At 45.3% G+C, this 12,609-nt stretch overlaps 1 protein-coding gene across 1 annotated transcript in view; it reads right to left on the bottom strand.

Annotated features, from left to right (window-relative positions):
- Positions 1-12,609, bottom strand: part of C10H1orf35 (chromosome 10 C1orf35 homolog) — a 148,029-nt gene that overhangs the window by 69,396 nt on the left and 66,024 nt on the right. Inside the window, exon 5 of the mRNA XM_086941114.1 lies at positions 10,809-10,891. Coding sequence (XP_086797240.1) covers positions 10,809-10,891 — 83 coding nt within the window. The remainder of the gene's footprint in view (positions 1-10,808; positions 10,892-12,609) is intronic.

Below are 12,609 nucleotides of genomic sequence, written 5' to 3'. Positions count from 1 at the left end.
AACCTGATGGCCCATGGGATTTAATTAATGCTGCATGTCCCTATCACATACACTTTTCACTGGGTTCGTGTTTTGCCAAAAACTGGTATTTGACTTTCAGAAGAAGGACGGAGATCTGGGAATCCCACACCTAGAGAGATACTACCAAGCTGTCCAGCTGCGTTAAATGATTGAATGGTACAGGCTCACTTCTGGGAAACCTTAGTGTTTCATTGACTGAGTAGTCACAGGAACCCATATCTGGAAGGTGCCCTGGGTACTTAAAAAAACATCGACCTGCTGTGGTATATATCTCGCCAATTCTTAAGGCTTCGGTGGGAATATGGAACACTGTGCAGGAGTCCCGACACCTCTCCACTCACACATCCCCTTTCACCTCTTTTATAGCCCACCCGGACTTCCCACCGGCTAAAGACGGCGATTGCTACATTAAGTGTCCGGAAGCTAATTGTAAGAAAATTGGAGACTTCTTAGATGCCGAAGGGGTGATGGACTGGTTATAGTTTCCCTAGTGAGGCTTATTGGCAATATATTGCCCGGAGGCACTGGGTCTCACATGCCCCACAGCCACATACAATATGGCCTCCCTCTAACAAACTTTGAAAAATGGTTCATAACCTGCCACTCAGACAAATGCCTGCTCTCCGATATGTATTCTTTCCTCCTCACACCACACCAAATCCCCAGCACAGCGTAGAAGGGAGTCCGAATTTGAGCAAGAATGTTCCTTTAAGGAATGGCAGGATATTGTACACAGGCCCAGGGCCTCTTTTTGCAGCACCCGCCGGTAAAGGAATGTTTCTTAAAATAACACTCAATTGGTACTATATCCCGGCTAGGGTGGCCTGCTGGAACGAAGGGGGGCACACAGAGCTGCTGCCGCTGTGGTTAAAAGGGCACACGTGTGTTTTGGCACTGTCCGAAAATTCAACAGTTTTGAGAGGCCATGTTGTCTGACATAAACAACACCTATGACACAGATTAGGATCCCAAGCTATACACTATAAGAGATTCCGAATGCCTTAATCTATCCTCTCAAACCTTCCGAGGGAGAGCCAGCCATCTGGGGCCGCCAAGCAGGTTCTGCTTTCCAGATGGGGAGCTGAGAGTGTTCCGACTTGACTGGATTGGCTGCACAAGATGTGGGAGGGGCTAGGTATGGAAAAGAGAGTATTACAAATACAGTACTGTGCTTTGACAAAACATGGGGTTCCACTATAGAATTCTTAATGGTGGCATTTAATGAACTAACCTGCCCAAGGAATCTGGGAGCTCTCTGACCTACTGGATCAGCCCAAGTGACTGCGTGATGCAATCTCCTGTGAGGTGCGTGGCATCTATGTGTGACACTCCATTATCTGGTGCGATTACTTCTCTAAACTGCTTAAGGTTTCTCCTTAATTTCCTCTCCTTATATCCTTCTTAGACAACACCTTTCGCCCCATCTTTCGCAGCCCTATTCTTCGCGGACCCCCAGTGTCCATGTGCAAAGGGCCAACAAAGTGCCGTATCTGAAGAACAGACACCGGCCACGCGCCTCTTTTTATGTTTACTTGACATGGAGAGGCTCGCGCTTCAATGAAATCGTCGTATTTAATGTTGACTTGGCTCTTTTGTGGAACGGAGAGTGAGACATTGTTAACCCAACAGGAAGTACAGGCTAAGGCTTCAAACAGCGCGAGTACAAACGGCAGCATTTCTGAGAGCCGGAGCCCCTCAAGTTTTCCAGTTGATGCAAGTTGTACACAAAGTCCTGATCCAATGCGAACTCCTGCTGTGCAAATGCTGTGGCGTCCAACAAAGAGGTATCGGTTGGAAATACAAACACCTGCCAAACAGAAAACCTCTTCGTACACCCCGGAATCCCGCCGCGGCCGCCCCGGAAGTCAGGCACGGTCGCCTGTGACGGGGGCGGGGCCACGTCCAGACCGGAAGAGGAGGCAGGCGGAGTCAATGCGTCTCGCGGCCCGGGGCTCCTGTGAGCGGTGTAGAGCCCCGGGGCCGTGCCAGCAGGAGGTTGGGGGCGCCGCGTGCTGAGAGCAGAGTCCCCGACATTGGCCAGGTAAGTTCCAAAAGGCTGGGGGGGCTTGGTGCACTTGTGTGTGTGTGTGTGTGTGTCCGTGTGTGTGTGTGTGCGTGTATGCTCGTGTGTGTATGTATGTGTGCGACGGTGACGGCGGGGGAGGGGGGGCCTCGGTGCACTTGTGTGTGTGTGTGTGTGCGCGCGTGTGTGTGTATGTGTGAGGGGGGTGTCTCTGTATGTATGTATGTGCGTGCCTGCATGGGCGCTTGTGTGTGTGTATGCGCATGCGTGTGTGGTGCTTGAGCTTCCCAGGAGACAGCGCCTGGCCACAGAGCGCGTTCCAGTTTCAAATCGCCTCCAAGGCGATGCGCGCGGCCGGCACTGTCTCCTGGGAAGCACAGTCGGCAACAATAGATCTCTAGCGAGACACAGCGCTGACGCGCTGTGTTTTCGCTACGAGACCTAAAAATGAGCGACTATTCCCTTTGGTGGATTTCAATCCTCTTCAATTTATATATTTACTTTCTTACAGTACAGATTACTGAACTTTTTTTGTATTTCTGCTTGCACCAGGAATTTGTTTTGTGTAGCTATACATAGAAATAAAGGTGGACAGGACGATGGATGGATTCATTAGCACCAGTTTTAGATACCAGTTTTAAAAAAACGCGATAGAGTTTGGACATTTTTATTACCAGATGTGAAGGAATTTTCATAATACTATGTGCCTTGTTTATTTTATATCAGCCCTGATGAAGCTCACAGGCCCTGTTACAAGCCTAACATGAATTAAATGTGTATTGGGTGAAGGGTAGAAATTAGTCTTGAAAACGGTTTATACTTTTATGGTGGCAAGAATAGCATATATTAATGAAAGTCTAAAAGAAACACCAACACAAATTTATTTTCATCTGTGTTGAATCATTGGAATGAAGCATTACTTTTGGATGAATAGTGATTGAGATAGAATGTCTGGGACAACTGCTGCTCTTGTATTCCCATGTTGTTCATGATCGGTTTCATCAGACCCTAGAATTGTCTCATTCATGCACTCAAAGCTCACACTGAACATCTACTGCCGACTGAGCACCTGCAACATTTTGTGTAGAAATGTAAAGCTATAAATTGTAATTGGGCAAACATATTTTCAATTATTTGCACTGTAACAGAACACTAATGCTTATACGAACCCTACAAGGTTCAACAATTTTACATTAACCATCTACTCCTGAAAGATACAGATACATACACTTATACATAAGAAGCGTACAATCTAGTTTCACAGCATCTCAAAGCCTACAAACAGAAAATGAGTGCTCCAAACTCAAATCTAGATACTACCAACCATATTATTCCAGGATCTGCTCACAAGGTCAATCCTAACCAGAATGGCTGTTCTATACCTTTAATTCATTCTCGCTCTACTCAGCTAATAGTCACTGCTGCCGTTTGGCCATAGACTTTGGGCCCGATTAAGAGTTTAGTAGATGGGTTACTCGGTCACAAATGTGACAGATATCGTACAGCCGAAGGGATAAATGCCATTGGAAATAATGCACTTGTAATATGGCAGACAGGACATCCATCACATTTGTGACAGAGTAACAAGTCAGCTAACTTTAAATCAGGCCCTTGGCCTCTTCTCAAAAATGTTCTCATAAAAGTTAACCTCACTGGGTTTCTCTCTGCCACACTCCCTACATCATTCTCTCCACTTGCTAACTTCTAACTCACTTTGTCCCCTCCCCATCTTTCACAAAGCTAATTCCAATGCTCAAATCAGCTAGGTCACTGGTCCCCTCTGAACATTACCACTCTAGTCTCTATCATGCAAATTCTTTCCTGCCTAACATCATACTTCATTCACTCCCTTACTTTCGTACCAAACCAAAAACCTTAAATTTAGCAATTTTTCTATCACTGTCCACAAATCCTACTGCTTATCCCTCATGGCTCCATCACCCCTTCTCTAAACTTCCCTGTCTGAACCATTTACATGCCATGTGTTTAACTAAACGACCCCAATCTCATTTTACACTTATGAAGCTGGAAGTAATGGGAGACATAACCTGCTGGTATATTTATTCGTTGACAAGATACTCAAACTAACAGACTGTACATCACTTGATACAATACATAAAACTTGCTCACAAAAAAGTCTGTAAGTCTGCAGACCCTGGAATGAGTGCTCAGCTCCCAATACTCCACTCCGCACGGCTAAACAGAGGAGATGTGGTAGTAGTGCTGTATCGAGATGGGCAGGCTCTCGCCCAACTAAAGGCTGCTACTCACACATTACATTTTAACATCAATCATATCATAGACCCATTGATTACATACAAAAAGTGAGATTATTGGCCAACAGATGATGTTTATGATGTGGCGTAGCTGAAGCAGATTTCACGCATTTAGCTTTGTGGTATGAGAAGGTAAATGAGTTCTGAAACTCATTATTTGATTGTATAGATGAAGTGATTGGTGACATGGCCAGAGAACACCTCTGTTTGTCCCGCTGGGCTATATCAAGGAAATCCCAGCTGAAATTTGCAAACATACAGCTAGGAGGCTGCTACTGGCCAAGAGAAGAGTTGCATAGCATTGGGGACAATGTGGCAGCCCAAATAAAAATTGCTGGCTGAAAGAGATGCCGTACTGCCAGTAAAAATCAGAAGAGCACTGGGCACTAATGACAGACAAATACCACCCACAAGACATTTGGGACCGACATAGCACATATTTGGAATCAAAAGCGGAGTGGAATGCATGAGAAGCAGGTATGCTAATAATTTCATATGGGTTTTATGACAGGCATCAAAGTGTGAGTGCACACTTATTGGTTATATTAATGTGGAAATATAAGAGTTATGATGTCAATTGTTCATAAAACAAATATGGATAAATATCAGTAGACTGGCCCAGAAATAAAGATGTATCAATTGCAGAAGTAAAAAAAACAAACATAAAAACCGGGGGCCCTAGTTATAATCAAAAACAGCTGATGATTGCATCTCATGCCCATGTCTTGTCTTTCAAAAACCCCAGCAGCCATTTTCACCCTCCTCTATCTGAAAAATCAGTTAATGTAAAATATAGGTGAAAACCAGTGCCTATCAAATTACACAGAAAAATGAGCCTTCAAATGTTGATCATTTCCCCATGTGTAACTATGGAGAGAGTTTCTTGTATAAGTGCTATTGCTATTTATAAAATACAAAGTACTGAGAGAAGCAAAAACCCACTGAGCAAAAAGATCTAAAAGTAGTAGATTACAATATAAATCATAAAAGAAAAAATCTCCCAGCCTGTTAGAAATGGGGTTTCTGGTTGGCTAGGGTATACATGATGAAGCAGGAGTACATTTAGAAAAATGACCAAATGAGATACAAAAGTAGAAACAAGCAATGGTCTTAGGTGTGGGAGGTAGTGAGCACCAAATTACCGTAAGGCACTGCACAAACACATATGTCCTATCCTCACTGCTGATCACCAATGTCAGTAATGGGGTTTCTGGTTGGCTAGGGTATACACCTAAGCCAGGCAGATCCCATCACTCTAGTCAGGGCAAGTCAGATGCACACATAAGATAACCTGGGGTGACCGGTCTCAGAACTGGCAACACCTGACACCCTTATCCTCCCATTGTGGACTGTTTCCACCTCATGCCCCTCCATCTGGGCCTATGTACCTCCGCTGTGGAGCGATACGCCCAGAAACCGGTACTGGCAGGATGCTTGTGGCAGCCAATATATACCCCCACCTCCAGCCCTTGTCCTACTATTGGAAACAACATGGGACCCATTTCCCCCTCTAATACACTGGAACCTGTCTGGATCACTGTGACCCTTCCCCCTCATTCTGATGGAGAACCCTGAGCCACCCTCCTTGGAATCACTACCCAATGCCATCCCAGATACTCTGGTAATCACCCAGAGGTCGGACTCCTTTGCAAGTTCCCTGGGGTAAGAGAACTTATAACCCACCAGGCGCTGGATTCCCTCTGGAAAACAGTGACTGAACATAGCAATCAAATTGTACAGCCCCTCAAATGTGTTCACCATACTACCCGTCACCCAACCATCCTGTGCAATGCAGAAGTGACCACCAGAATTCCCCCAAGACTGGTGAGACTGTGTCCTACTGTTCCTGAATCTCAACCTGCACTCTTCTGGAGTGAAGCCATATCTCTTGACAAGGGCCTCCTTCCTCGTGGGATAGCTCAATCTGTCTCTCCCATCTAGGGACAGTTGGGCATCCCTCCCATCACCTGGTATATGCCTCCATAAGACAGCCCTCCTTCTGTGGAATACTGTGTTCTACTAGAGTGGCCTCATACACTGCATAGCTAATTCATACCCCCTTCCCTGAAGTCAGCCACCAAATCTCTAGGTGCATGGACCTTTCCTTCAGCATTGGACATGGTACTTTTGGTTCCAGCAATGTACTTTACTTACTTTGCTTTAAACGCCCATTTCCTTTAGACTTGGTTCATAAGCCCACAAGCACTTTCTTTCTTCCATTGTTTTCTCAGCCTCAGCTGCCTCCATGGCAAGTTTTTTCTTGGCTAAGGCTCTCTCAGCCTCAGCCCTGCTCTCCTCCACTGGTGCCTTTACCAGCCTCAGATCTTCTCTCTTCTGCAGCCAGCTGTGGCAGCTGAAGGTTCCTCTCAGCCTGTCTGCCCGTGAACTCCTCAGGATACCGGATGTGTGAGGAGACACTGCTCCCACAGTAGATCCAGCAGGGGTCTCCATCTCTGTAGGCTCCCCTCTCTCCTCTGGAGCCTCTGCAAAATAATGTTCTCCTCCTCCACTTCCTTTTGAGGGTCACTGCCCTCTTTGAGTTCTGGTTTGGGATCCTCTAGGATCCCAAAGGTTTTGTATCCTTTAGACTTTCAGAGGGGTCCTCCCCTTCAGAGTCCTCTCTAGAGGCATCTGTTAGTGCTGTTAGCCAGCGTGTTTCCTCATAAGCCAACAGGGCTGTCTGCAGATCCTGCCTTGTGGATCTCCTCTTCACAACCAGCCCCCACCCCTTGCAGAAAACATTCAGCTTCTTAAAAGTATAGACTGATAGGTGCCTGAAGTTTATTTCCATTCTGAAAGGCCTCACATGTGCAGCAACCAAAAGGAGTTCCAAGTTTATTCAGATGAAGCAAGAGTAAACTTAGAAAAATTACCAAATGAGATAAAAAAAAGTAGAAACATGTAATGGTCTTAGATGTGGGAGGTAGTGTACACCAAACTACTGTAAGGCACTGCCCAAACATGTCCTGCAGGATCACCCTGGCAACAAGGAGGGGACACCCTCCGGCTTCTTTCGGTGCTTCAGGGCACATGAACCGGGAAATATCAAGCTGTTTGGCTTGCAGAGGTATAAAAGTTGATCGGGGTTAAAACAGCTGGCGCTGGATATTGGAAGCGTGTCTGGTGGCCCAATAAATTGTTTACAAACGCCCTGTAGTGGATTTCGGTTTGCAGGCAATGCTCAGTCTGAGCACACTGAAGACTTAATGGCTCGAGTCTTCCACAACAGGAGGAACAAACCCTTAGAGTTCCTTGGGAATATGTGGGATGTAGAGGGCAGCCTCAGTCCTACGTCACTGCCGAGGTAGCAGGCTGCAGGCCAACACAGCAGAGCACAGTGCAGTGACAGTCCCTCCTGGCAGCAAAGCAACCAGCAGGCCAACACAGCAAAGGAAGTGACAAAGTGGCAGCCCTTCCTGCCAGCGCAGCTCCTCTTAGATGCAGAGTATCCTCAGGACCCCATAGTTAACTAGTTTGTGGGTTTCAGAGGTCCAGTACTTATACCAAAATGTGTCTTTGAAGAGGGGTAGACATCAAAGGAGGCCATTGATCCTCACAAGGTCCCTGCCCTTCCTAACCTGGCTCCAGACATACTACACAGGACTATGTAGCTCTATGTGTGGGGACAGGCACAGCCCTATTCAGGTACCAGCCCCTCCTTCCTAATTTATTGGAGGAAAGCCCATCAGCCTGGTGATGGTCCATCAGGATGCAAATCTCACACCCCAGCTCCTTTGTGTGACTGTCTACAGGAAATGCACAAAGCTGAGCGGTCACCCTAACCCAGACGTGTATTCAGAGACAGGCAGAGGCACAGAATAGTTAAAGTAAGAAATGCCAACTTTCTACAAGTGGCAATTTCAGACCTGCAATTTAAAAAACAACTTTACTAAAATATGCGTTTTTATATTGTGAGTTCAGATACACCAACCTCCAAATTTCTATCTTTTCCCAATGGGAAGTCACTCTTAAAGATATTTAAAGGCAATCCCCATGATAACCAAAGGGAGAGATCGGCCTTGGAGTAATGAAAAACGAATTTAGGAGGTTTTCCCTACCACAATATGTAAAACTCAAAAGTACATGTCCTATCTTTCAAATATACTGCACTCTGCCCTTGGGGCTGCCTAGGGCTTACCTGAGGGGTGACTTACATGTAATAAATGGGCGGTTTTGGGCCTGGCACATAGGTTAATTTGCCAGGTGGAAATGGAAGTTTAAAACTGCACACACACTCTGCAATGGCAAGCCTGAGCCATGTTTAAAGGGCTACTGAGTGGGTGGCACAATCAGTGCTACAGGCCCACTAGCATCATTTAATTTACAGGTCCTGGGAACATATAATGCACTGTACTAGGGACTTGCAAGTAAATTAAATATGCTAATTGTGGGTAAGCCAGTGTTACCATGTTTAGAGTACAGAGCATATGCACTTTAGCACTGAACAGCAGTAGTAAAATGTCCAGAATCCTAAAGCCAGCAAAACAACGGTTAGAACAATAGAAGGAGGAAGGCAAAACATTTGGTGATAACCCTGAAGAAAGGGCCAGGTCCAATACAGACCGTGGCCAAGTGGAGTAGGTTATGTTTGACAAGACTGACAATGCTGTAAGATGCAACAAGGTGGCACACCTTTCACAATGGCTATATATCCTCATAATGCATGTGTGAAGGGAAAGAGCTGACATAATATTATACGAAGGATGTCGGGTCTAAAGACTATCCACAATTAGTTATCCCAATGATAGAACATTTCCATGTCTGTGATCACACAGTGATTTGTCTGGGAGGTGCAATGAAGAAGAGGACTGAGCCGTGCCTAGCAGTTATCTATGAGGAAGGCAGCGCTCCAATCAGAAATTGGTATTTTGTAAATTAACCTGGTTTGACATGTCAAGATATAGAGCTATATTCCAGAGTGACTCCTGAGCACAAAAAATGTGAAGTATGAAAAGAAATTTCAGGGAAGTGTACAGGCGGAAAGGCAAGACGCCAAAACACTGATCTGTTTGAAAGATGACAGTAATGATATTCACAGAACTGGAAATAAAGACCTAGTATGAACTATCAACACGATGGGGCACGTCTACCCTGTCTGAATCTATGGCCATCACTGCTGCTTATGGAATAAACCACAACTTAGAAGTGCATTTTGTCAGGGAGGCCATGAAACCGTAACTCTGCTGGCTTTGTTGAGTTGAACTTCATCAGACTAGACCTGTGTCAATGAATAGATTAATAATTTGGCGAAAATGCACAGATATTTCTTCCTTTTTGTAATACTAGCAATGTAGGATAAGATGAACTAATAGCAAGAATGGCAATGGCAAGAAGAAACAAGTAACTGGCATTTCAGCTTATACAAATGTTCAATGTATGCAGTTAAAGAACTAAGAATCTACAAAGATGAATACAGTTTTATTCTTCTTCAAAAGTTATTAAAGCTAAAATGAGTGAAAACATGGTTTATATTTTCTACTATATGACACAAGGGAAAAAAGCATCAGACCAGAACAGGAAGAAAACAAAAAGGAAGAAGAAGAATACGAAGTCGTACAAAGAGAAGAGCCAAGAAGATGCAGAGAAAGGGGGCAGTAAAACCCAATGTATCATGGGAAGCAGAGCGCTTAAAAACAGGACTGCTCTCTCCATGCACCACTTGTACAGATGTTATTCTCTGGTTACGGCTTATTTCAGGAGGCAGTGGTCATAAGAAGCTGAAGACGAATTGCCCCTAAATTCACAGCTGTCCTGTGTCTTCCCTCACTCATAACCCTCAAACATTATAAAAATCATTATTACAACAATGCATGCTGAAGTCATTATGCTCTTGGGTGAGACTAGATCATTAGGTCCTCCCTTCAGAAGAAGCTAGGTGTGGTACACTGCCATGCCCAAAGGTCCTGAAATAGGGACAGAGAGTGAAGGTCCTGCACCTATAGCACACTGGGCAGAGCCTAATTGCACTCTGTGCTCAGTAGACTTTTCAACTCAGGACAGGTCCTGAAAGACAGCCAGTCTGCATCCGGTGCCTGCTTCTTATGGGCAAAGATTGAACCCAGCTGATTTTGGAGGAGAAGAGGCACCAATAGCCTTCAGTTATGCTTTTGTCAATAATGGTGTAATATATGATGCTATAAGTAAGCATATGATGTAACCTTTGATATCACAAGTGACATTGTGTGTGGACATAAACTGGCCATTGTGGGAGTTTTGGTCGATTAAATTTAGTGATTTGTAAGTTTTAGATTGTAACCATAACATAACCTGCGGGATTTGAAGTGCTACAAATCCACAGTTCATTGATAATTGCAAAGTCTGCAAATGTACATAAATGTAATTCAAATTACTACAGAGTTGTATACAATAATTTCGTTACAGTACAGTTTGCAGAACAGTAGCTATTTATTTGATCCGACTTGAGTTTATTGACAGGAAAATTATAGAAATAGATCCGACAACATTTCCATAAACAAAATTAACTTTACCTTGAACTTCCCAACCCTAGAACTCTGTCTACATCTTTCTCATCTCGTTCGACTCCTTCACGTTTGCAGACCTCAGCCAGATCCTAAACAAAACAGGAAAATGGAACAGCCATATTAGGAGGCGTCGGCTGATTTAAAAAGTTGTGTACCGTAGGTATACGAAAAGACACCTGATTCGCTATAGGAGTCCTACAATCTAGCAAATCAAAAAACACTATGAGAGATGTAGTACTTTCTAATGCATGACCTTGATGATGTATGGCTGTACTTTACCGTTTTATTAAATTCTATTATGGTTTGTCAGTGTTATTTCATAATCTTTAGTAATTTGTATACCGGCAATTAGGCTATTCTGCATATCAACTTCCAATCAAGCAGTTTACTCAAAGGATTACATAAAACTACATTTTCCATACTTGCAGTTGCTCATCAAGTAGCCTTTCTGGAAAAAAAATTGCCTCAGGAAAAGTGTAGAAGGCAGCTTTAATACTGGGTATGACCACCAACACTTTGGAGGAAATTGAAGTGGTGGGGTAGGGAAGAGCAGGAAGGCCCAGATGGCTGAGTGTGCCCAAACTCCCCAGGGTGGGCCGGTGCTCGAAGGGGAAGCTTCAAAGGCCTGCCACCTTTGTAATGTGACAACCCCAGCCTCTGCTGCTCGCAGCAGACAGCAGCCCCAGTTTACACCCCCACAATGAGCGGGAAAAACGGCTGGAAAATTAAAAAAGGCTAAGAGGTGTGCCCACCTTTGCCAACTCCATTCATCAGGTGGAGGAGGCAAAGTTAAGCACACTTTTCAACCCCCTCCATCTTGAAGATGATCAGACTCCTTCAATCATGGCTAGGTTTAAGCCCCCTCCCACAGGAGGGTGGCATAACAGTGGGTGTAATCACCTCAGGTAAGGTGCCTATTGGCCCTACCTGCTACTCTCCTAAAATGCACCCTAAATTTTGTATTCAGGTGGCTCCCACAGACCTAGAAATCTAGTTACTTGCGGCCTAAGAAGAAGGGCGAAGACGTTGTGCAGCGAAGCCTGAAGGCGACGCCTGACTTGGCCCCAGTCCTACTAGTTTGTCTACAGCTTCCAAGACCCTGGAAGAAGATGATGTCTTTCCTACAGCCAGCGACTTCCAGAAATCCAAGGAAGACTGCCTGATCTAGGAAAACGACCAGAACTCCTGAGAAAAGCGGTTCTGTCCTCAAGAATCCAACACAAAGGACTCTGGTGCAAAGCAGATCTGCGAGTCCTGCCCACTCTGCACCAGACGCCTATGGCCCATGTCCAGGTTGCCCACCAACACAGAACAGATTCTCCATTGATCCTGACCCCAAGTCCAGCACTGGCTGACCCCCTCCTGGACTCCACGATGACACCTGAACCTTGAATCCAGAGTTTTCCCCTGACCGCGACCAGCAAGAAGACTCGGACGTCTAAAGGCACTCCGGCACCCGAAGCCCCTGTGCCTTGGTGAGCTGAATAGACGATGCCCTTATGAACCCCTACATATCTACTTACCACTGCTGTCATTGGTCTCCCTCCTGCAACCTTGGGTGCAACGCTGAATTTTCACCTTGCCGCCGCTGGTGGTGTGTGTTTGGTGCTGCTTTGAAGACCCCTGTGCTTGACCTAACCCCCAAAGCTTGTCCCACTGCAACTGATTTACTTACCTGCAAGCAGTGTAGCTTCAAGCACCCCCCGTCTCCACTGAAACGCATTGGGCCGAACTCAGATTTTGACCTCTGCACCCGGCCACCCCCTTTGCAGCTGGTGGTGCAGTTTTGGTACTCACCTGACCCTTG

Source organism: Lissotriton vulgaris, chromosome 10 (assembly GCF_964263255.1).
Source record: "Lissotriton vulgaris chromosome 10, aLisVul1.2, whole genome shotgun sequence".
Lineage (NCBI taxonomy): Eukaryota > Metazoa > Chordata > Amphibia > Caudata > Salamandridae > Lissotriton > Lissotriton vulgaris.
Note: the sequence above shows the minus strand (reverse complement) of the source record. Positions and strands in the feature narration are given on the sequence as shown.